A 25,233-nucleotide genomic window follows, 5' to 3' on the forward strand; every position below is an offset into this window, starting at 1 on the left:
AGGAAAAAGGCCTGTTAGTTGATTGAGAACGTCAACATTTGATCCCCGTAATTCCGAAAAACCCTGTAGGTTTTAAAAAAAAAAATCCAGGCGGGGTGTAAATTCGTATGAAAGGTCCTCAGGCCGATCAGGAATAAATTACAAAGGCAGTGCAGTCATTTCAAAATATGTATCTTCGCAGTAAAGGCTTGTCCTTGGGCACTTGGAGTTTTTCCAGTTTTTTAGTAAGTAAAAAATTGGGGGACAGTACTTCAGTTGTTTTGAACCGTATTTTGGGGTCCTCTAAGTAAAATGTAGGCATAAGTTTGCCGTGTCTATTTGTCGTCCTGAGGTATTTTTTGAAAGCAAGGCCCCAACAATTTTTCAACTTTTAGATTTGTGGGTCGTGGTTAAAACAGGCTGGTTCTCTGAAATGTTGAGAAAATATACTATGTTATAAAAATACACTAAGAGATACGGGCAGTGTTTTATTTCCACCTTGAGAATAAAGTCTTTTTTCCCCCAAATAATTTTGTTTTCATAAGCAGTAGCCAGTGTTGGAAATGGAGTAAAAAAAACACTGTACACTTAAAATGCCTATTTGTCCAATTTAGATTTATGGAATGGTATCTTTTTAAAAGGATTGGGGAAATGCACCAGTCAGAAGAGTGATAAGGGTGACTGTTTATGTACGTGTGTACATATACATGTGTGTATGTATAATATGCATATGTATACATATATATTTTATTTGAAATAATATGATCTAGAGCTGGAACAGTGAGGTAAATCATCATTGTTCCTCATTCTAAATTTTGATAATTTGCATAAGGATGCAGGATTTGAGGATTTCTTTTGATACAACCATCTTCATTCTTGCCTGTTGACGAAAGACCCGTACTCCCCTTTTGTTTCTCTGTTCCATTTTTTTTCTTATGATCACATTCTGCTGCCTTTTTTCGATCAGTTTCGCTGTGTGTGATCAATGTTATAGATAAAGGATTTCTCTGAAAGATCATTAGCACATTTGTAAATGCTGCAGTCTTTAAGAATGTAGGTGCCGTAGCATAAATTCAAGATTAAAACCCTTCAAAACAAAGAACACAAGGATCTGCAGATCTTGCAGTTAAAAAGACAGTTTTAGAAAGAGTCAGATGTTTGAGATAAATGCATTTCCTTTCTAATTGCAGTTCTCTGTAAAATTTTAAAATATCAAGGTGCTTGGTTACTAGTCATCCTTGCCCACATCATCTGGTGGCATAGTTCTGAACATGCACAATTGCCTAATTTCCTCAGAAAGATGCTTTATAAATTCAAAGTCATATATTTTTAAAATTTGGGGTGGGGTTTAGATTAGGTGATGTTATCTGGGTACCTGTATTTTTCAAGTACATGAGGCCTCAGGCCACTTGCTTTTTATATGACCTCATTATGTGATAATGTGGTTAATATATTATTTGGCATTACTGCACATCAAGAATATTCAGCCTAACCAAGACACCAGGTCCTTACTATGAGGTATATAAATGAAGATTGTATATAATTTCTCTACTGCTCCAAATTGTATTTGATCTATTTCGAGTTTAAAATATGAAGCTTACCATGATAATCTAGGAAGTTGTTTTTTTTGTTTTGTTTGCCTCCCTTTGCAGTTCTTCATCCTATCTATATTTTCAGTAGCTTTTTTTTTTTACAATTAAAGACACGTTTAAGAAATTTATATACTCCCATTGCAAGCTATTATTTACCTCACTTGATAGATTACTGAAAATGTTGGATTTCAGACATAAGGCCTTGGTATTTTTAATTGCAAAGTTTATGAAGCCTTAATTTAGGTGAATCTTTTTGCTTATAAACCAGTAAGCAATAAATCCTATACATTTTGGAGTAGGTGCAGATACCCTCAAGAATTTATCAATTTCTTTACCTGGGAAAAATTCAGTGGTGATTTAAATTAATCGATTATTAAAAGTTCTGCTGGTAAGAAATATTTACTCATAAATTGGTGTAGGTGAGACTTGGCTACTTTACGTACTGTTGTACCCAACATGTTCCATTTCTACAATTTCAGTTGCCCATGCTGGCAATGAAAGTTTGACTTGGACTGTACCACTGATAATTTTGTGATGTGAGCCTGCTCCAATCTCTAAATTGTGAAGAATGAATTTTATTACTTTCCTTGCCTTAATAAAAGATGAAGGGCAAAATTTGTCCTGGAAAGTATTTATTAAAGTTGCAAGGTAATATTTCTCTTCAATACTCTGTAACTTTTATTTTCTTCTTTGAAAAAGCTACTTCAAATATTTTTAAAAGCCCAAATTTTATTGTAAAATCGAATTAACATTTTCTTAGTTTCCATTGAATGTGTAAACTATATATAATTATAATCCACAGTAGGATTGCTACTGTCTATAACTTTAATTCACTGTGCCAGTTCTATTCATATGGTCTTAATAATACTAAAATAAAATCTTATATTTAATTTTCTCCTAGCTTTGAGCATCTTTCATATTTTCTTTGCAAAGCTTCACAGAACTCTAATTTGTTACATTTACTTAAGTGTATGTTCGGTGTGTAATATTAGAAATACAGAGTCCCTCAAAACCGCTAATTTATTTTTAGAGAAATTATGCTAGAAATACAAAAGGGCTTACTTGTACATGGGCTCCTAAAATAACTTTACGTTACAATTTAATACTTATTGTACCCTTTGTTCTCTGTAGCAATTTTGAAGATTGAAGTGGCATTCTCAAAGCAATTTAAAAACCATGTCAAGCTCAGTTGGACAGAAAAAAGGGTCTACGAGACAACGCAAATGTGGTTTCTGTAAGTCTAATAGAGACAAGGAATGTGGACAATTATTGATATCTGAAAACCAGAAGGTGGCAGCACATCACAGATGTATGGTAAGTACAGTAACAATAAAAGAAGGTAATAGAGAATAAAAACTCTAAAATCATCGGAGCCAATTGTTTCTGAAATATTGCAGTATCAGTGATGTGCTGTTTACTGAAACTAGCTTTCTAAGTCTTTAGAAATATGACCGTATAGTCTTTGTATTGCCCATATAAGAATCTTTCTTTTTTTGGGGGGGGGGTGTTACTCGTAGCTGTTTTCATCTGCACTGGTATCTTCACATTCTGATAATGAAAGTCTTGGTGGATTTTCAATTGAAGATGTTCAAAAGGAAATAAAAAGAGGCACTAAACTGGTAAGTAATTTCTTTCTCCAGAATGAAGTTGTCATGTGCCACTGAAAAATTCAATCTTTTCCCTTAGCTTTGAAATCAAGAATAAGGGGTAGTTAGGAATTTCAACTAGCCACTAAAATTAATTATTCAAGTGATCTTCCTAAGTTTTTTTGAAAAGTTTTGCTGGTAAGAAATATTTATTCATGAATTGGTGTAGGTGAGACTTGGCTACTTTACGTACTGTTGTACCCAACATGTTTCATTTCTACAATTTCAGTTGCCCATGCTGGCAATGAAAGTTTGACTTGGACTGTACCACTAATAATTTTGTGATGTGAAATTAATTAATCGTTAAATGAATAAAATTAATCGTTCTCAAAACTTTACAGGTTTTTTTGGAGAGATAATTGGAGTTTTGGGGGGGGCCTGTACCTAGAGTTTGTTTACGTTTAGCGATTTATATGTTACACATATGGTTAAACACATGTTCTGTGGGGAAAATATTATTATGCTGATTTATTTCTCTGTGTTGTCATTTATAAATGTTTGTACATATGGTGGATACCACGTACCACTTGACCAGGAATACAAAACACTGAATGTTAAAATCATCTGTATAGTCTTTTGGGGCTATACATATGAGACGAAATAACACCAAGGTATTAGATATCCAAGGTGGATGGGACAACTTTTTTATAGGTAGCACAAACATGGGACAGAAATCCCTTCCCCAGCCCCTGATGAAGATCCAAAAAAGCCCTTGATGGTCCCCAGGCCTGAGAGGGAAAGAGAAATTCCTTATTTTGCCTGGAGCCTGTAGAGACCCACTCAAAAAAAAAATTGTTGAGCACTGGAGCTCAGTGGAAGAAATTTCCTATCTTAATGCTGGAGTCCCCTGGAGGAAAGAGGAGTTCCTGTTCACATTCATGTCCCCTCCCAGGTTTCAGAGCTATCCAAGCCAACAGGATCTTTTGGCCTAGAGTCCATTTGGGGTGAGAGGAGTCCCCCAAGTTGTCTTGCCTGCTTGCCTTACTGTCCCAGGAGTGAAACTGGGTTGGGGGTGGAAGGTGGGCACAGTGTGATTTGAATAAGGAAAAAGGTATAGGAAAAAGAAAAGGAGAAATGGAAATGGGGGAATGACACTTGGCCTAGAATAGGTTGGCTTGAGCCAGGCCTACTGCCCCTTGGCTCTGCAAATCAGATCCTTGACCCACCTCCCACTGGCTGCCAGAGTGGGCTTTGGGGCCGGGCTATGGGCAAGACCTCTGACCAAACCAGTCCAAGTGAATGAAAGGGATCCTGCTGGCAGGTTAACAAGTGGAGAGGCCTCCTTATGGACTCCAAAGGCCAGGAAAGCTAGCTGCACCTGCCTACCATGCTCTCTGATCTTGTCAAAAAGCCGTTCGTGTCAAGCTTAGGCCTTCGCTGTCTATGCCAACTTACTGGTACAGTGGCCTTCCTTGGTGTCTTGGGGTTGCTGCTGCTTGTAGTATGTCCTTTTGATTTTAGTATTTTCTGGTGGGCTTCATAGTAGGTGTACACTCTCATGCTAAAGGACTAGCTGGTTTCACTACCAAAGAACTGGGCAGACATGCCAATCCAATGGCAGGTAAAGAGGGGGGGGCAGTAGCCCTTCCTCATCCTCATGGAGTTGGAGCCATAGATGAACAACATGCAGATGATGGGAATCCTTGTCCCCACAGATTTTTTTAGCTAGATTTCCATGTCTCAGTCAAGACGTGAGAGATTCCAGTCAGTTGGAAAGAAACCCAGATGGCGGCTGACTGGCGTAATAGTTCCTTGAACCCTCCTCCCTTTCCACCTCTACTCAAATTGAAAAGTCGGCACCTGTGGTTGGAGCCCCTGTTTCTCTGTGATATAAACTGTTCTCTAAGGTTGGGCCCAATACCATTTGAACTATATTCAAATATAAAGTGAAAGTGTCACAACTTTGAATTGACCCTAACTTTCTTGTTACCCGAGTAAGGAGGTACCTAGTTTGACACTGAGTAGCTCTACCCCAGTGCAGTGTGTAAAATATGCTACTGATTTTTGTAATTATGATATTTATTAAGTCTAGTCTGTGTAGAGCGCTGGGGTAGATGCAGGGTTATGAAGTTGGACATATGTGAGCCCCATCCCACACGGGACTCACAATCTATTTTATTCAGATTTTGCAGATGAGAAAACTGATGTCCACAGAGTTTGTGACTTGCCTAGATCCAACAGCAGGACAGTGGTGGACCTGAGACTTGAACTCTCGTCTCCTGATTTCCAGTCAGGTGCTCTTTCTGCTAGGCTACGCTGCTGCTAGCCAGTGTATTGTTTTTCCTCCTCTTGTAGCCATTCCTTTATTCTCTTAAATACAGGAGCACTAATGGTCCCTACTGTAGTATACTTGAACGAACATACAGGGTACTTGAAGTATTTGAGAGTGAAGTGATTTCTGTAACCTGGCCTTTTGCAGAGAACATTAGGTGTTTTTATGGACGGGACTATTGTTGCAACTATTTACTGCCATTCCCTTTTCCCTTTCCCTCTCCCTCACACACAGCTTTCTATTTGTGAATTTCTTTCAGGTTTATAATTACATTTCTGCTTGTAATGTTAGGTTTTTTCCCTACTACATTATGTGTATTTTGGGGAGGGAGTCATCCTTTCATTGTTACATTTTATTAAATGAATAAAATTCATCTGGTGGGATGTTTTTCTATATCATTTACCTTAGTGTTTGGGGGAATCACGTGACTTTATACTTTTTTTGCTGCCTGACCTTGATCCTTTTTGAAAAATGTCTATTTAACCTTGTCACTCTACCATATCCCTTCTTTTTCCCCATTTTCCCTATAGTCCCAGCTCCTTTTATCTTTACCAGATTGACACTCAGTGTGTGCATACCTGGCTTTCCACATGTTTTATTGTCTCTTTGCCAATTTCTACCTGTATAGAGATTCTGCTTTCCTCTTTCCTGACGTTTTCGGGTTCTGTGCCTGTTTTTTTGTCCTTGCTGAGGTTTTTTTTTTTTTTATGGTATTTAAGTGCTTACTGTGTGCTAGGCAGTGAGGTAGATACAAGCTAATCCGGTTGGACACAGCCTATGCATATCCCACCTGGGACTCAACAATTTTCCTTCGCAGACTGCCTTGGTCTTTCAGGATTACTCTGTCTGTATCCTAGGCATGCTTCCTCTGTCTCCCCCTTCTTCCCTTTCTACTGCATACACTTACTGCTTCAGCTTTCAATGTATTTTCAGCAGCTTCTCTACATATGGTTGGTTATGCCTTTCCCCTGGACTTCATGAGACTGTCTCCCCACCCAATCTTCTGGGTATTCTGTCTCTCTTCTTGTTCCTGTGGGATTTTTTTTGCTTTCCATTTTGATGCATCAACTCCTCACTCAGTGTTCTAGTTTTCTTCCTGGGACATCTTCCTTCTCTTTATTTCACTTTTCCTCCTGGGCTCTTGCCTTAACTCTTCCCTTCTTTTTTTTTTCCTTTTTTCTTTTTCTCTCCTCTTAGGCTTCAGGAGTACCCTCCTTTCTTGCTTACTCTGGGTTAGGGACCTGATCTTGAATTTTCCAGTTCTCCTGTCCTTTTTCCCCCATCTTCTGTTTTGTCTTCTGTCTCTGGACCCTCTTTTTCTCTTTGCATGCTTGCATTCTTTTCCCCTTGCCCTCCACCTCCCTGATCTTCTCAACCTTCTTTTCCTGTGCCATCATTTCTTCCTAACTCTTTTTTCCCTTCCTCCCTCCCTTACTTTGATTGGACCATCAGCTTTTTCTATAGTCCCCATTGGCTTTTCTCCTAGAGCTCTAAGGATTCTCCAGCCTCTATTTCTGTTGCCCCAGTTTTGGTGCTCTCTCTTTCTCTAAATATGATCTGGTTCCTTGTTTTCTTTACCACTTTCAGTAACGGCAACCGCTTCCTGATCTTTACACCTCTTTCAGTTCCTTCGTGAACACTTAGGAATCCAGAGAAGGCAAGGTAGACTGAGTAGGAAGGAAAACTGAGATGAGTCTGTGGTAACTATAGAATTCATTTAGCGCTTACTTTGTGTGCTAGGTTCAAGATATTCAGATTGGACCTACTACTTGTCCTACATGGGACTCACAGTCTAAGAAATTAAGGTATAAAACCCTGGTTCCAATGAGAAGGCCAGTTTAGAACATTAATGGAGGAAGTCCAGCAGCATAGTGGGGTCATCCCCTTTATTATCTTTAGTGTATTTGCAAATACTAGCAGGGATATTATTTGTATCCCTTAGTCTGGGTCTCTTGGTTATCAGAGAACAGGCTGTTCTCTGCAGGCAAAAGTGGCTGAATTGAAGCTGTTAAGGGAGAGGGAGAGATTAATTGATTAACCTTTCAGGGACATTATGGAGCAGTCCCATCTTCCCCCATGGCAACATTTAGGTTGCTGAGGAGAAAGATATCCCTGGGAAAGGAGTCCCATCTAATTGGAGAGAAGGGAAATGAATCCCTAATATCACTGAGTACTTAAAACTTGTGGGGACAATTGCATGGTTTCTATGAGTGGAAATTGTGCCTCATTTTTCCATTGGGTGTTCTCTGAAGGTATCAGTAGGCATGTGGCTAGAAAAGAGCTGATGGATATAATATATTTTTCAGAAGTATTTTGACAAGTTTCTTTTTAAGGCCCCTCCTGTAAAACCTTGAGTAGATATGGATTTGGCAGGAAAGTTCTCTGGATAGAAAATGGACTAAAAGGTGGAAATCAAAGGGTAGATGGTAAATGACCATATTTTCATGCTTGAGAATTATAAATCGTGGGGTCCTCCAGGGATCAGTAACGAGCCAGATTTAATATCTTGATAAGTGATCCGAAAGAAGTTTACAGCGAGATCTGAAGTTTGTAAAAGACACCAAGCTCTTCAAAAAGATCTTATAAAACTGAGTGGCCAAAAAAATTCATTCAGTTATATTTATTAAACACTTACTGTGCACAGAGCTTTTCAAATACATTACTTTTCATTTGACCATGTGCAAGTTAATTAGATTGAAAGTCCAAAATACAGCTACCTGATGATGGACTCTGAGCTATATTCACATCCTAGGAGATTGTAGCATTATTTTGACTGGTCCTCCAAATCATCATTTTAAGGTTCAGTGGCATCCAAAATACTGGGCATCATCAGTAAGGACATAACAGTAAAGCATAGCTTTGCCACTATACAAAATAGGCTTGCTACATCTGCACCTGAAATATCGTAATTACCAATCAGAAGCATTTGTTGAACACTTACTATACACAGAGTTCTCACTTACACATGTGAGTGCCTAAGTGGCATGAAGAGCTGTAGAGGTAGTCATAATATGAATTGGAGAGATCAGGGATTAACTGGGGAAGATTTCCTGGAGGAGAGATGCTTTTGGAAAGGCTTTAAACATGGGGAAGCCTAAGGTTTGTTGGATATGAAGGGAAAGGGAGTTCTAGGCAGGGAGTAAGATGTGCCAGAGACTGGGGGTGGGGAAGGTGAAAACGAGACACTGTGACTAAATTAGTTGGAGGGGAATGAATAATACAAGCTAGGATGTGGGAGAAGACAGTGGATAAGTAGGAGGGCAAGAAATGATTGAGTGCCTTAAGCCAGTGGTCAGGGATTTCTGCTTGATGGGGAGAAAAATGGGCAACCTTTGGAGGTTTGTAAGGATGTGGTAGGGAATGGCCACAGTATAATCAATCAGTGGTGTTTCCTGAGCACATCGTGCTCCTCCTCCCCATTGCCCCTGCTCCCTCCCTCTGCTCTTCTCCCTTCACTGCCCCACAGCACTTGTGTATAATTGTACATATTTATTACTCTATTTTATTCATGATGTGTATATATCTATAATTCTATTGATCTATTTTGATACTATTGATGTCAATCTACTTGTTTAGTTTTGTTGTCTGTCTCCCCCTTCTAAGGCTGTGAGCCCGTTGTTGGGGAAGGATTGTCTCTGTTGCCGAATTGTACTTTCAAAGTGCTTAGTACAGTACTCTGCACATAGTAAGCACTCAGTAAATCGATTGAATGAATGAACACAACAGAATTAGCACTGTGTTTCAGAAAACTGATCCAGGCTTCGAAGTAAGGTTTAGGCTTGAGAAGGGACAGGAGGCGGGGAGTTTAGTGAAGAAGCTGATACTGTAATAAAGCCCGGATATCACAATGCCTGGACATCTTTTGTAGTTCTCTGGATGGAGATGAAGGGGTGAATCTTGGATTGAAGAGGAAAAGTCATTTAGTAGCATTTATTGAGCACTTTTTATGTGCAGAACACTGTACTAAGTACCTGGGAGAGTATAATATACAATGTAGAGGGAGGAGCTTAGGATATGGCAACAGACTGAATATGGATGTTGAGGAGCAGCATGTGCTTGGGAGTCAGAAGGACCTGGGTTCTAATGCCAGCTCTGCCTCTTGTCTTCTGTGTGACCTTGGGCAAGTCATTTCTCTGTTCCTTAGTTGCCTCATCTATAAAATGGAGTTGAGACTGTGAGCCCCATCTGGGACAGGGATTGTGTTCAATCTAACATGTATATATCTTAGTGCTTCAGAACAATGCTTGGCACAGAGTAGGCATTTAACAAGTACCATCATCACTATTATTATTAAGAAATTAATGATAATGCCAAGGTTTTGGCTTTGGGCGGTGGAGGGGGTGGGAGTGCTTTGCCTGTGACAGGAAGGTTGAGTAGAGAAGACGGAAGATGAGTTGGGTTTTGAGTAGGTTGAGGTGGGAAGTCAAAAGAGGGACTTCCTTGTAGAGATGATCTGGAGATGGATGCAGATGCAAGATTGCAGAGCATAATGATCAGGGCAAGCAAGGTGGATTTGGGGTTATCATCAATCAGTCAGTTCAACTTCATAGATACAGTAGCTGAAGCTGTGCAAGTGGATAAGTTCCCCAAGTGAGGGAGTGTGAAATGAGAAAAGAAGACTCAGAATTGAATCTTGAGGAATATGCACAGGTTGGAGCTAGAAGACAGAAGAAAAGCTAACAAAAGAGACTGAGAAGGATTGTTCAGAGAGGAAAGAGGAGAGCCAGGAAAGAATCATGGTGGAGAAACCAAGGTTAGATCATGTTTCCAGTAGAAAGAATTGGTCCACAATGTTGAAGATGGGGACGTGATTGAAGTTTGCTGAAACATGAAGAGTATTGGTAGGGTGAACGGGCAGTTATAATGCATCCAATCCCAAAATGTCAGGTCAAAGAGGCACCTATTGAAGCTTGAAGGCACTGTTCAAAACAAATAAAAAGAAACCTTTCTCACCACAGTGAGTGGTAAACATATGGAGTTCATTACCTCAGGAATTTGTTGTAGGCCAAATATCAGTAGGTTCACGAGGAGTATGAATCAAGCTTTGTAGTTAGAATATGCAAGTTGTGCAGTGCATTACCAACCAGAAATCCAAATAATAAAAATGCTTATTTTCTTGTAATGCCCACTCATGCTTACTTTGGTGCAAGAATACCACCTAGTATTCTGTTGGACTATGCAAACTTATGGTTTTTCCATGCTTCCAACATTATCTTGTTTTTTTGGTATGATGTTAGTTGAACCTTAGGAATACAACCCCAGCCATGCTGAGTTGAAATAGTTTCGTGAATGCATCGAAGTTGTGTTGGCAGGCAAGGGACACAAGGAAGAATGTGGAAGAGTTTGCCACCCTGCAGCTTCATGCTTGTGGCAGAATTGATTAATGAGCTCAATTAGCAGGGCCAGTAAATAAGTAAATAGGACAACACTTTCAGTCATCATCTATAAGAAGATCAAAAATGATGGCCTTTGTTGCTGGTGTCCTGTTTTCTTCTGCTACTACTAGTCTTTTCTGCATGCTCCCATCATACTCAGTTGGGCAATTGCAACTTGGGGCATATAATTTTTTCTATTTTGGGGCATTTTATATCAATCAATCAATCGTATTTATTGAGCACTTTGTGCAGAGCACTGTATTAAGTGCTTACTGTCTTTATATCTTAATAAATATGGAGCTTGTTGTGGGCAGGGAATGTAACTGCTAATTCTGTTTTATCATACTCTCCCAAGAGTTTAGTACAGTGCTCTGCACATAGTAAATGCTTAGTAAATACATAATTGATTGAGGAAACAGAAGTAGTTCTAGAGAAGAGCAACAAAAAATGACTAAAGGGCAGTGAGTAAGGCTTGGAGTTGGGATTATTTAGACTGGAGAACAGAAAGCTAGTCCATAGTTCTCCATTTCTCAGGGAAACCGAATAAGGGAAAGGAGATTTAAATTCAGTAAGCAAAATTTAGCTTTGAAACACAAAAGAATTCATTACCAGCAAAGTTAGTTAAACCTAAACTCTCAAAGGGGACATTAAATCTCCTGGAGACTACCATCTCTCTTGGAAGGCTTAGTTGGTATTCTTCTGCCTGGAGTTTGGGGAACTCCTACCCATATGTCCTGTTGAAATGTCTTCCAACTTTGTTTCTTGGTGATACTTAACACATTCTGAAGGGCAAAAACATTTTGCACATTAGCAACCTGTTTGGGATTATTGTTTTAAAGCACTACTTTTGCTTATCCACACTTGTTCCAAAGATCAGTACTTCAAGCATTATTGCTTAAGAAAGGGGAGGAAAAAAGCCTCTAAAACTCACCATTTTCAACATTTGTTGAGTACCTTCTGTAGGCACTTCAGAACATAGAAGGAAAAGGACTATCCTTGCCCTTAAGGAGCTAACAGTTTAGTGGAGGAAACAAGCAAACACAGTTATCAAACAAGTTAAAGAGTAAAAGCTTAATGTAGTGAGCAGTTACTTTAATCATTACAATTTTATAGCAAATGAAAATTCTCATCTTAAGTGTTTGTCTTAAGATGTCTTTAAATTGTCTTTTAAAAAAAATCAGTTTAATTAGGTTAGTTTTAAGGCTTATTGATTATCTAATCTTGGTGCCTCATTCTCAACTTTTACCAACTACCTCTTGCTTACGCCCTCTCCAACTACCTGTGATTCCTTTCTGCTTCATATCCTACAGGCCTCAACTCTTCTTGTCTTCAAAGCCCTTCTCTTATGTCTTCTCCAGGAGGTCTTCCACAATCAATATCTAATATCCCTACTTTGAGAAGCAGCGTGGCTCGGTGGAAAGAGCCCGGCTTGGGAGTCAGAGGTCATGGGTTCGAATGCCGACTCTGCTCCTTGTCAGCAGTGTGACTGTGGGCAAGTCACTTCACTTCTCTGTGCCTCAATTCCCTCATCTGTAAAATGGGAATGAAGACTGTGAGCCTCACGTGGGACAACCTCATTCCCCTGTATCTACCCCAGTGCTTAAAACAGTGCTCTGCACATAGTAAGCACTTAACAAATATCAACATTATTAACGTTATTATTTTTATCCCTTCAACTGCCACTGAAGGCAGAAGGAAATGCAGGACTGGAGAGAGGGGGAGAGATCAGGGCTGGCAATGTAGATTTGGGTGTCATTCTCATAGAGGTGGTAGATGAAGCCAGGGAAGTGAATGAGTTTTCCAAAGGAGTGGGTGTAGATGGAGAATAGAAGGGAACTCAGAACTGAACCTTGACCCCTCAAGGCAGAGGAGGAATCTGTCAAGAAGACTGAGAATGAATTTCCAGAGAGATGAGAGGACAGAGTCAGTGAAGCCAAGGTTGGATAACGTTTTCAGGAGAAAGGGGTGATGCGTAGTGTTGAAGGCAGCTGAGAGGTCAAGGAAGATTAGGATGGAGTAATCTTGTCATTCTCCCTAATGCTTTAATAATAATAATAATAATAATAATGTTGGTATTTGTTAAGCGCTTACTATGTGCCGAGCACTGTTCTAAGCGCTGGGGTAGACACGGGTAGACAATGCTTTGTGAAATCATTTAACAGAACTCCTAAATCTTATTTATTTTGTATTTATTATTTTAAATTTTCATTTTCATTTTTTAAAAAATTTGGTGTGCATTTCTTCCAAGAAAAATCACTGTCATTCACCAGAATAATTTTCATCAGCTCCTGTGGACTTTATGCTTAGCCTCTAGAGGTAGAGTTTTTTACACCTATCTTTAAAAATACTAATAAGGCTTACTTTTTAAAGAACAATTTCCTTATGCTGAATCTGCATCTCATATCTTCTTATGTAGTGAGCAATTATTTTAAATCATTGCCATTCAATAGCAAATGGAAATTTTCATCTTAATGATTAAGTATTTAACTTGAAAACAAACAAAAAAATTCTACGGTTCAGGTTACTTTAAACATTCAGGAAAGAAATGCTGCTGAAAAATGGCATTAACTTCTCTCTCTCGTGCAGGATGCTCTCTTAAGCATAATAATCCTAATAAATGTAATCTCCCAAGCAAAACCTTTCACTAATGATTTTACTTTCTTCCTCTTCCTCCAGATGTGTTCATTATGCCACTGTCCAGGAGCGACAATTGGTTGTGATGTGAAAACATGTCGCAGGACTTATCACTACCATTGTGCATTGCATGACAAAGCTCAGATAAGAGAGAAACCTTCACAAGGAATTTACATGTAATTATTTTATGGAATTTTTTTTACACCTGCCCTCTTCATAAAAGTCATCTGTATACATTAGGCATTTTAATATTTTTCTTGTTGATTTAGAGGTATAAGAACAGAGTTTTATACTAATTGCTTAGTACACCCAAGAAGCTTGTGAAATGCATTGATATTTTAAAAATTGAAAATCACTTCCATCACTGCTCACTTGACAATTTTTAACTACTTCATTTATAGGGTTTATTGCCGAAAACACAAGAAAACTGCACATAACTCTGAAGGTAAAACTGCTCAAAAATTTTCCAGTTGAAAAAAGTTGTTTTGTTTTGTGGAAAATAGGGAGCTGAATGAAGTGTGTAAACCAATTTTTACCTGTCTTTCATTTTAAAATTCTCAGTTGAGGTTGGAGAAATTAGCAGTGCTAGGATGTATCATGGATTCACATCCCAAAGCATTTTTCAGAGTGTAGGTTGAAGTAATCTTCTTGCCTTTAGAAAGAGTTGCTGATGCTTATGGACCTTATTTGTGCAGGTAAGTGTTTTAAAAATGCCATTTTGAATCATGTAGATTTATTTCAATCATCAGTCATCATATGCTGTAATGAAATTAGGTCAATAATATTAGCAGGCTCTTAATTTTTTTAAATGGATGAAAGAGTCTTCTGTACTATCAAACTGAATCCTAGATAGCTATTACGTTTTTTACCTCTCATAAGTAAGTTCTTTTTAATTCAAATTTGAACTGTTGCCAGCCTCTGTTCTGTCACTTAAAATCCAAGTAGTACATTCACAATTGTGTCGTTGAAGTTGGGAATCACCCATTTTTGCTACGTGTGCATTTGTCTTGTTAGTGCTTTTATAAACATCACAATAATTTAATACAAAAAGTCTGTTATGAGAATCTGATCTGCTCTCCACAGCATCTCAGCTTGCACTGATATGAAGAAAAACACCCATTATTTGGCTCCATTCATAATCTTACACCTAAATGTCATTGGTTAAGAAGCAACCATCTATTTACCACTTGGTTAGCTCAGTGTTTTTTAAGAAATAGTCATCTCAAATTTTTATGGAGTTTTGTTTTGTGATTATGTATTTATTTACTTATTTAACAACTACCCTTCCTTCTAAAAGAAGAGGTATTTTTCCTGTATTTGCAAAGTCCCTATCTGGCCGCATAGGTTCTATCAAATATTCTACCAAGTCTTAAAATAGGTTGTATTGGCTAATCCATGTCTTATATTGTGAAACTTTATGTATGTATTAAATATGTTGGGGTTAAGGATTATAAATTATCTTTCAAAAACAATTAAATATTCCCAATTCAGTGTAATTCAACTTAAAATTTTAACCTCTTTATAATCAAAGTCATTGATTTTCATTTCAGGGGAAAATAATTTTGTAAAAATACATTTATTTTACTCAGTTCAAGGATCTTACTACATCATTACCTTCAAAACCCTTTTTTAGAATATTGCATACCATTAAAAGGAGAATAGCAGTAAAAAAAAGAGAAAGAGACTAGCATATGAAGGTGATAGTTAAATCAATGTCGTTAGCTTATTATCTGGTTCTAGGAAACAGATATTTTATATCATATTAGTAAAATTTTAGCATAAACCCCTTTTTATAGTTACTGTTAGATACTTTATCATGACCAAATATTTTTTGAGTTCCTTCAAGATGTAAATTGTTGAATTAAACTGTAGTTAAGATAACTGATTTTGTATTCCAGAAAAATCCAACTTTTGTGTTGAGGTTTTGAAAACAAATTCTAGATCATTCACCTTCCAAATGTGTGGATATAACTGTTAATATGATATTTATTGTTTGACACAGAAAATACTTCCTAAAAATGTTGACGACTTATCCATATCAAGGATTTATGGAATCCAGATTGGGTTCGCAAAGTAAAATGCCCATATTAACCTTGTCTTAACCACAGGTACCTCAGATGGAGTGGTAGAGAAATGATGGGTTGCTGCAGTATTGTTCCTGAAGCCTAAAGCTGATGACAGTTTTTCTCCAAAAGTCTCAATGAGAGTACTTCCCCATGCCCTAGGACCAATTTTGTTGTACCCTACTATTTCTCTGAGTTTTAGGGTGGCTTGAGGGGAAATCTGCTTAAGGTTTCAACCATCTCAGTGCCCTTGTTAGAAGACTGTATGTGCTTAATTGAGAGAGAGAGAGAGAGACACTCAAAAAGCTATTTAAAATTACCTGAGAAGTGATGGAGAACATTTACCAGAGTGGTGAAGAATAAACAGATCTCTGAATGAGATCCATAATGGAAACAACATTCACATTGTCCTGAATTCTTAGAGCAAGACTTGGGTACCCTAAAGCCATCTGAAGGTTTGTGGGAGAGGGGGCAGGGAGGAGGAGAGACAGTGTCTTGTGGATTACCACAGTAAGCTGAGGTGATGGCACTGTGGTTTTAATATTCTAGGCCACAGGTGCCAAAGACCCAGCCATTTGTGTTATTCTCTAGAGAATGTTGTCTGGGGAAGGTTAGAGCAAGTGGTTTACTGACTCCATGGATTAAATGTTTTTGTTGAATGCTGTTGAGCTACATTGAGTACTTGTGACTCTTGGTAATGTACACTGTTTTTCTTAATTTTCTAGCACATAATAACAGTGTAATATAAGCTACTATTCTGTAAAGTGAGGGTTGTGTTATAGAAGAACTGGTTATGTACTGGTGTTGTCGGAGCCTTTTCAATCACTTATATGAAATGAAGCACAAAATTATGTGTAAACTGTGTTTTCAGAGGTTCTGCCTTTTTGTGGGAGAAACCTAAAAATTTGGCCTACATTAATATGCATTCAGTTAATAATGGCATTAATAAGTACTCACTATATGTTAAGCTCTGGGGTAGATGATAAGACAGTCTTATCAGTCACAGTCTCTCTGCCCATATGTAACTCCCTGTCTGAGGGAGAGAGAAAATTGGTAGGTATTTTATCCCCATTTTATAGGTGAGCTAACTAAGGCACAAGAGGTTAAATGACTTACTCAGGGCCTCACAACACACCAGTTGGAGCTAGAACTTGGATCTCCTGACTGCCAGACCTGTGTTCTTTCCATTAGTTCAAGCTCGTTGGATAATTGGATTATTTTACATGCAGGATGAGTCAAAAGTTCACTTATACTACACACTGAAATGCTGTCTCAGTCTTAGAATTACATTTCATTATAACAAATGATGTTGGTGACATAATGTGGTTTTTAATCTGTATGGTGACTTTAATAATGCCCTGCAACCAATGTTATATGAAAACATGAGAAGTATATTTTTGTTTTTATGTAGGCATACGGTGCATAGTTCTTATTTTGTATGATTGATTGCACAGTGACTTTTTACTTCTGAATATGTAGTTCCTGGTATTTCTGTGGGAGTAATGACATATTCTGTTCATTTTACAATTGCTTGGAGAGTAGCAGTGCAGAACCGTAAACCTCATGTAGCCCTAAGTAACTTCAGTACAAAGGGAAGAGGTGGTGCTTCATGTTCTCAGAGGCTCAGGTAGCAAAAAGACATGAACAGGTAAAATGCATGTGGGTTAAAGTACAGGTGAAAAGAAGACATGGTAGGAGTTTATTACAAACCTCCAAAACAGAAGAAAGTAAATAAATAAAGCCTTTGGTCAATTTTCCAAAGCTGCCTTGGGTTAGAATCTTGTGGCAGTAGGGAAATTTTTTTTAACTATCAGGTACCTCTGAGAAAAGCAATTCAACAAGCCATCAAACAAGTGTTTAGATTGCATAAAGAACAATATTCTATTGCAGGATGTAGAGAAATCATCTAAGTAATTGGAAACTAAGTAAGTAGGAACCATTGTTGGTTAAAGATTCTTTGGAAAGGAAAGAAAGTCAGCCGCATTAAGAAAAGGAACTTTAACAAAGCAATTTTAATAAGCTTAGGGAACTTAGTTGAAAGTTTAGGAAAGTTGTTAGTTCTGCAGCCTCGAAAATCTACAATATCTTTGAAAAGGGAGGACAAGATCTGTAAATGGGATTGCTATCAAAAATTAGGCCAGATAATAATAATAATGTTGGTATTTAAGTGCTTACTAGGTGCCAAGCATTGTTTTAAGCACTGGGTTAGATAGTAATCAGGTAATCAGGCTGTCCCACGTGGGGCTCATGGTCTTCATTCCCATTTTACACATGAGATAACTGAAGCACAGGTAATTTAAGTGACTTGCCCAAGGTCACACAGCTGACAAATGGTGGAGCTGGGGTTGGAACCCACAACACTAATGAGGCCCACAGTCATTACTGAACAACACATGCTTTTTACTGTGTGTTTCATAGGCAGTCGAAAGAATGAGAGAACATTCTTCCAACACTGTGCTTCTGGTTAGAGAGTGAAATGCTTGTGTGCAGGCAGGTTGCGTTGGACACAAAGTGGAGTACTAACATGCAAGTGTTCCTTAATGTGAGCTGCTTGAAGAATCCCCCTCCATTAGAGGAGAACTGAACATAAAAAGAAATAGCATGGTTGTTTTAGGGCGAGATAAGGAAAAATCCAGAAAAGACAGTCAACTAAACTGACACACAAGATTACCACAAAACTTTCTTTAGTTTTGTGAAGAAAAGAGGAGGACCCTCAAAAAAAAGTAGAGGCGTTTAATGTTTTACTCTTCTAATCCTTATAAAAATAATCGAAGATGAAATCACCAAAATCCCTTGTGGATCTGAAGGTTTGAAACCCATACTAGGTGAAGAAATAAAGAGTAAGTGTAAAGAAATAGCAGCATGGCCTAGTGGAAAGAGCATGGGCCTGGGAGTCATAGGCCATAGGTTCTAATGCCAGCTCTGCCAATTGCTTGCTGTGTGATCTTGGGCAAGTCAGTTAATTTCTCTGTGCCTCAGTTACCTCATCTGTAAAATGGGGATTAAGCTCTCCTCTCTCTGACTTAGGCTGTGAGATCCATGTGGGACAGTGACTGTCCAACCTGATAAACATATCTACTTCAGCTCTTTAAAAAGTGCTTTGACATATAGTAAGCACTTAACAGATACCAAGCACTTATACAGATACCAGATACCATCCCGGCTCGGCCACTTGTCAGCAGTGTGACTTTGGGCAAGTCACTTAACTTCTCTGTGCCTCAGTTACCTCATCTGTAAAATGGGGATTAAGACTGTGAGCCCCACATGGGACAACCTGATTCCCCTGTGTCTACCCCAGCGCTTAGAACAGTGCTTGGCACATAGTAAGCGCTTAACAAATACCAACATTATTATTATTTAAAAAATAGCCAAAATAACCTGAACCTATTGAAACATCAGGACTTTAAGGAATTTGCCATATTACTGCAGAAACCCCAGGCATTATTTTAGGGAATTTAGGGAGATGTTTCTGAAGATTAGAAAACGATAGATAATGGGCCCTTTACAAAGGATAACTGAGGAAACAATAAATCAGTCAGTAATTTGGGGAAGATAAGAATGAATGGTTCAGTGATCCATTTCCAGTCACCTAGAAGAACATATGATACTAGGAAGCAACGAATAAATTTTGTGAGGAGAAAGCCATGCCTCTTTTAATGAAATTTCCTTCTGTGGTACTGGCTAGCCATGTAAACAGAAGGAAAGTGATGCACCTCATTTCTCAATCTCAGAGTTATTAGTTTCACATGAAAGCAGGGTTTTGTCTATACAGCTGTCAGGCTATTGCTTTTCAAATGCTTTTTAAAACAGGCTTTGTATCAACTTGGGAAACTATTGTGGTGACCTAGAGGGACCAGGCATAGAATAACATGGACAGGGGAATCAAGAGCCCATTTATTAGATATTTTAAAGAGTTCAAAATTGAATGCTTGAAATAGTAGTTGCAGTAGTCAGTAAAAGAATCTCTTCCACCCCACTGGGTACAATGCACTGTACTAAGCAGTAGAAATACAAAAAAGGAAGTGACATACTCCCTACCTGGAAGGGAGAGGCTGGAATAAATGTTTCCTGGCTTTTTCCAGCCTTGTTAATCTAGCATTCTTGTAAATGTGAGAATTGTGAAAGTCTTTTCCCCATAGCAAATCATGCACTGTTCCTGCTTCAGAAGGCAGAGATAAAATCCAAAGTTACCTAGACATATTATAAAATGGGTCTAGCAGAGAAGCAGGATGAAATTCAGTTCGGGATAAGCATAGGGTAGCACACTTTGAGATGGAAAAATAACGTAAATACAGGGTGGAGAGAAAGGAAAGACTGCCTAGATGTACTGCAGCAGACAAAACAGGCAAGGACTCAAAGGTGAAAAATGAACCAGCAGTAGTAGGTCCTAGTAAGCCACAATCTTGATAAACAATACCTTTTTGCCAGCTCTGTCTCCACATCTTTGTATTGGGACTGAGGCTTATTTGTCTTGACAGGAAACACCATCATGCATTTAAAAAGCCAGGATGTTTTTAGGTTAACAGAAGCATGACATGCAAGGATTAGGAAGTAATCCTTATGCTGTACTTAGCTAGCATTAGCCACAACCTTATTACAGTATTGTGTCCAGTTTTGGTCATTGTACCTTTAAAAGTTTGTAAAAAAAAACCCCAAGGATTCTGGAGAGGAACAGCAAAAATGATTTAAGGGATGGATTCCATGAGGAAAAGTTAAAATAATTGAGTCGAAGAGAAAGCCAGGGTGGGGGTGGAAAGGATAAGATTTAATAATAGTCTTTATGTATAGGAAGGGATTTTTTTTTCGAAGACTCTTACCTGTTACTCTTCATGGTACCATAAGTCAACCAAAAAAGATCTTAAAGGTGGAGCAAAGGGGCTGGACTAGATGATGATGATGATATTAATATTAAGCACTTATCTGCCAAGCACTGTACTGAGCGCTGGGGTAGATACAAGATAATCAAGTTTGTCACAGTGTCTCACATGGACCTCACAGTCTAAGTAGGAGGGAGAATAGGTACTGAAGCCTCATTTTACAGATGAGAAAAACTGAAGCAGTGAAATTGTGACTTGCCTGTGCTCTACTAAAATATTACTGCTATTCTCAATTCCTTGGCAGCAGGCATTGTGTCTACCAACTATATAGTACTTTCCCAAGTACTTAGTACAGTGCTGTGCCCACAGTGACCCCTCAGTAAATACCACTGATTGGTAACTAATCAATGATTGGGTATTTAAGTGCTTATTATGAACTGAGCACTGAAGTAGGTACAAAACAATCAGATTGGACACTATTCCTGGCCCACACAGGGCTCATGGCCTATGTTGGAGGGCCAACAAGTATTTCATCCCCATTTTACAAATGAAGAATTTGAGGAAGTTAAATGGCTTGCCCAAGGTCACACAGCAGGCAAATGGTAGAGGTGTGATTAGAACCTAGGTCTGATGATTCCCAGGCCCCTGGTTGTTCCACTAGGCTACATTGGTTCTCTAGTTCCAAACCAAGCGCAAATGTCAGAAGATTCTCCTATATGGAGAGAAAATTTCTCTCCTCACATTGATGTCTGTAGAGTTTTTCTTTTTTCCCCTCATAGAATGCTTGTTTTCTCAGGTTCATTCCTAATAGTACAAATTAACAGATATTTGGCAAAAATGTAGTATCTAAATTATCTTAGTAAACGCAGCCGAGTACAGAATTTTGAAAACACTTTTTAATTATTGAACAATTTCCAATTCTTTTGAATAGACCAAAGTAAAATATTTATCACAACAAATATTTCTCCTGAAAGAAGAGCTTACAGATTAAAATCTGTAGATGTTCAGAAGGAATTTATTAGGTTATTATTTCAAATGCATTTGCCATTTGATTGTGGAACCAAGATCTGCTCAAGTCTGTGTTAATTCTGTTTCTGTTCTTTAAGTTGCACTTAAAGTATTCCTTTCTGTAGTTTAATTTGTAGAGGTTGTCTGCCATCGCATCTGCCAACTTTATTATATTGTACTTTCTCATGTACTTAGAACAATGCTTTCCATACTGTAAGGGTTCAGTAAATACTTTTGATTTTGCCATTTGTAATTCAGATCATGAAGGTCATAGAAACTGCAAATATCTATTTTGTATACATTGTATTTACAGGCAGCCACATTTTGTGTTGAGGAATTCCTCTTAGTTGCAGGGAAAAGGAATTAGTGGCACTTCTTGGCACTCCTTTGTCATATCTCCTCCTTTTTCCTCTGTTTAAAGTAGTGACTGCAGCATTTCATTTGTTGGAATCCCAACTTCAGGTGCAGAATCTTCAAACCACTTCTGTAGCAAAAGTATTTGTGCCCTCAGGTTCCTGAGACCTATGACTTTTTCAGTTTTCTCAGTTAAAAGAGATTCCTACCAAATCAAAGAGAGCAATTCGGGAGGTGGGAGTGAATCAGAGGAAATGTTCCCATCGTACTTCAGAATGAGTTGGACTAGAAGCTAGGAACAGGAACAGCCAGAGATGAAAATTAGTGTTTTTACTCTTCACCTTCCCTTGACCAATATTTTTATGGCGAGTTTAAGTAAGATTCAGCATGTCAAGGATTTGATCTAGCCTGCATATCCTAGCATCCTCAGTTTAGTTTCAGCTTTGGGAGTCTGTGATTTATTTCCTTTAAAGTCAAAACTAAAAAATCTTTTTTCTGCATAATGGTTGAGATCTTCTCTGCTTTGCCTTAATGCTCCTGTTGTTTTCCAACCTCACAATCTGTTTAGTTGCACGAAGGGTGTGTGTAGTTTTTGTTTTGGTGGTTCTATCTGGTTTGGGGTTTTTGTTTTCGTTTTTCATTTCTAGTTTTTGCTTTTCCCATGGCTTTCTCCCATCTCCACAATCCTCTGTAAGCCATTCTGATAGTCAAACTGAACCAGTAGTCTATGAAATGGGATGGGGCACAGTGGTGTCTAGTGTTAATCAAGTCTTAGAGATTTCTATGTAACATTTGTTACTGTAACAGTCAGTGGCTGAATGTTTCTGTGATAGGAGACATTTTGCCTCACATCTTTACCTTTTAATGTGTAAGGGTAACAGCCGAGCTTAATTTTAAGTGATCTGTATTTGCAGATGCTTGTGAAATGGGAACGTTATGTTTATCGACTTAGGGAGAGATAGAAGTACAATAATAGTAAAATGAAAGTTTAATCTGTACTTGCAGTGTTTAGGCTCTCAAATTCATAAGCAAAATCTCCTGCATTTTTGAGAAGTTGATACATTTCTTAAATATTAATTATTTGATTCGAGAGTGTCTTCAAGTAAACTATAATTTCAGCAAACTTTAATGTTATCTGAAGACAGAGTTTTTATTGTTACAGCACCACTTCCATCCCCAAATCTATACTAGTTCCTTTTTCTAAATACTGCAGGTTTAGAGAGTCTATTTAAGGAAGATTAAAAATTCCCACCTAACAGTGGAAGAGTTTCGACTAGCAATATTGTAGTAGATTCATGAATCACAGTGCTTTTGTCAGACTAATATATGTATTGAAATACTAGCAACTTGAAGTATATTAGGAAAACAATTAAGGGCTATAGAAAAGAACTCATAATGTTAGTAGGGCCCATTGGAAGAATTCATATGGTCGGGGAGGTGTTGAACAACTTTTTGTGTTTCCCTTAGTTCAAGCTGTCATGAGAAGTTGGAAACACCCAACCATCTGATGCAAGGGCAACAGGGTAAGCTTGGCAGTGGGACATGAGGGGAGGGAATGAGGCTCCCCTTATATTGTCTGTTAAATAGCCAAGAAGACCTAGAGTATAATCCTGTTTGATTCAATATATTCTGTGATAATTACCAATTCACAGAGTGTTGCCATTTAGAATTTGAACTCTTCCTCCCCACTGAACTCTGGGCTTTTTACTGGATGTTCAAAATGCAACAGATCTTTCACCTTTAAGCTTCGAGGCATCTTGTGCTTTTTGTACCGTGCATTTCCAGGTAGTTCTACATATCCAGAAACATTAATTGCTAGAAATTACAAGTGCTTTATAAATTAACCTGAAGGAAGTCTATTAGACTTTCTGAAGTGTTTAATTCCCTTCATACCTTTTATCTTTATCATAACCGACAATATTTCTGGATGAATAGAGACCCTAGAAATCACTCTGCAATTTTTCTTACTGCTGGGCAGAATTCAGTTTTTAATAACTTGAGTCTCAATAGGAGTGTAGTAGCTTTTCATTGACTTTATTTTTGACATCTTAATAATGATGATGGTATTTGTTTAGCACTTACTTTGTGCCAGTCACTGTTCTAAACACTGGGGTGGTTACAAGCAAATCGAGTTGGACACAGTCCCTGTTCCATGTGGGACTCACAGTCCCATTCCCCATTTTGCAGATGAGGTAATTGAGGCCCAGGGAAGTGAAGTGTCTTGCCCTTGGTCACACAGCAGACAAGTGGCGGAGCTGGGTGCCTGTCACATAATTAAGCACTTAACAAATACCATAATTATCTTAAGATATGTAGCTTCAGAGCTTTGCAAGACAGACTTAAAGGAGCAGAAATAGATTTGGGAAAAGGTAAAATATTAAAGAGATATGTAAATGCAGTAGCTAGATTTGACTTCCACTGATCTCAAGGTAATCTTTACTTTCTCCTATGTTTCATTTCAATCAATAATGAACAAATATCCGATTTCTCTTCCAAAATGAAGTAGAGTGGGTATTACAGATCTGTTCAGTGACTGAAGTAATTGAACAAGAAACAATTAATATCCTGTTACTGTAATATCAGTGTTGGAAAAACATGCAAAATGAGGTTTAGTAGTCATGGGATGGTCCATGTGGAGGACTAATAGTGAATTATAGAAGAGAAAACATGCTCTCTTGATAAGAGTTCTCTGTGTTTACAGTTGTATGCTGTTTTTCATTCAGGACATAGATGGCACATTTGCCTTGTGTTTTCACAATTCATAGAAGTAAATAAAGGCTATCTAACAGGTCATCTAAATGGAATGAATGTGTAACAGAATTGTATTGGCTCATCAGAACAGTTGTTAAATTCAACTAAATTATGAATTGAATTAATCAACTGGATAGTTTTGTTACATGTTATGATTTTTTTTTCTCAAGGCAGACCAAAAAAGGTAGACTTTTATATGATCTGCATCTTGATTTGGTCTGTAAACTTTGGCTAGAGCATAATTGTTAATTCACAGAATGCTACAATTCATGACTTTGATTTTTTTTCTCTCCCCGATTAAATATAGTCTACTTATGTTGCTCAAAATATATGTAAAAAAACTTCCACTTTTAAAATTGGAGGCATCTTGTCCCATTTATATAAGAAAAAGTAAAAATCACTAAGAAGAAAGTCCCAAGGTCCTTAAAAAGTCTGAGATTAATTATTTCATGCCTTTCGCTTTATCATAGCTGACAATGTTTTTGATTCATAAAAGTCCCTAGAAGTTAATTTGCAGTTGTTTCAGGATGCTGGGAAGAATTCTCTGTATTTGTATAATTTGTTTTTGAATTGAATTTTATTGACTGTCAATTTTTCCTCTTTTGTGTTGAGGAAATCTATAGTTCCCCTGTAAAGTTCATCTGTAATCTGACATAACTTGTGTTAGTAGTGACCTACACTGATTTCTCAAATTCTGCATCTTCAGAAATCTGAGGAAGTTATGATACCTCATAACTTATGT

General features: G+C 37.9%; 1 protein-coding gene across 2 annotated transcripts in view; it reads left to right on the forward strand.

Moving 5' to 3' along the window:
* The first annotated feature begins 2,131 nt into the window (after positions 1–2,131).
* The window catches only part of PHF6 (PHD finger protein 6), a 36,943-nt gene continuing 13,841 nt past the window's right edge, over positions 2,132–25,233 (forward strand). Inside the window, exons 1-5 of one of the 2 annotated variants that reach the window (XM_001511781.5) lie at positions 2,132–2,219; positions 2,703–2,885; positions 3,089–3,190; positions 13,541–13,674; positions 13,900–13,943. In XM_001511781.5, coding sequence (XP_001511831.1) covers positions 2,748–2,885; positions 3,089–3,190; positions 13,541–13,674; positions 13,900–13,943 — 418 coding nt within the window. In that variant the 5' untranslated portion in view covers positions 2,132–2,219; positions 2,703–2,747. Of the gene's footprint in view, positions 2,220–2,702; positions 2,886–3,088; positions 3,191–13,540; positions 13,675–13,899; positions 13,944–25,233 lie in introns of those variants that run through there. The other variant, XM_016227322.3, reaches the window with a different exon arrangement.

This window comes from Ornithorhynchus anatinus, chromosome 6 (assembly GCF_004115215.2).
Source record: "Ornithorhynchus anatinus isolate Pmale09 chromosome 6, mOrnAna1.pri.v4, whole genome shotgun sequence".
Classification (NCBI taxonomy): domain Eukaryota; kingdom Metazoa; phylum Chordata; class Mammalia; order Monotremata; family Ornithorhynchidae; genus Ornithorhynchus; species Ornithorhynchus anatinus.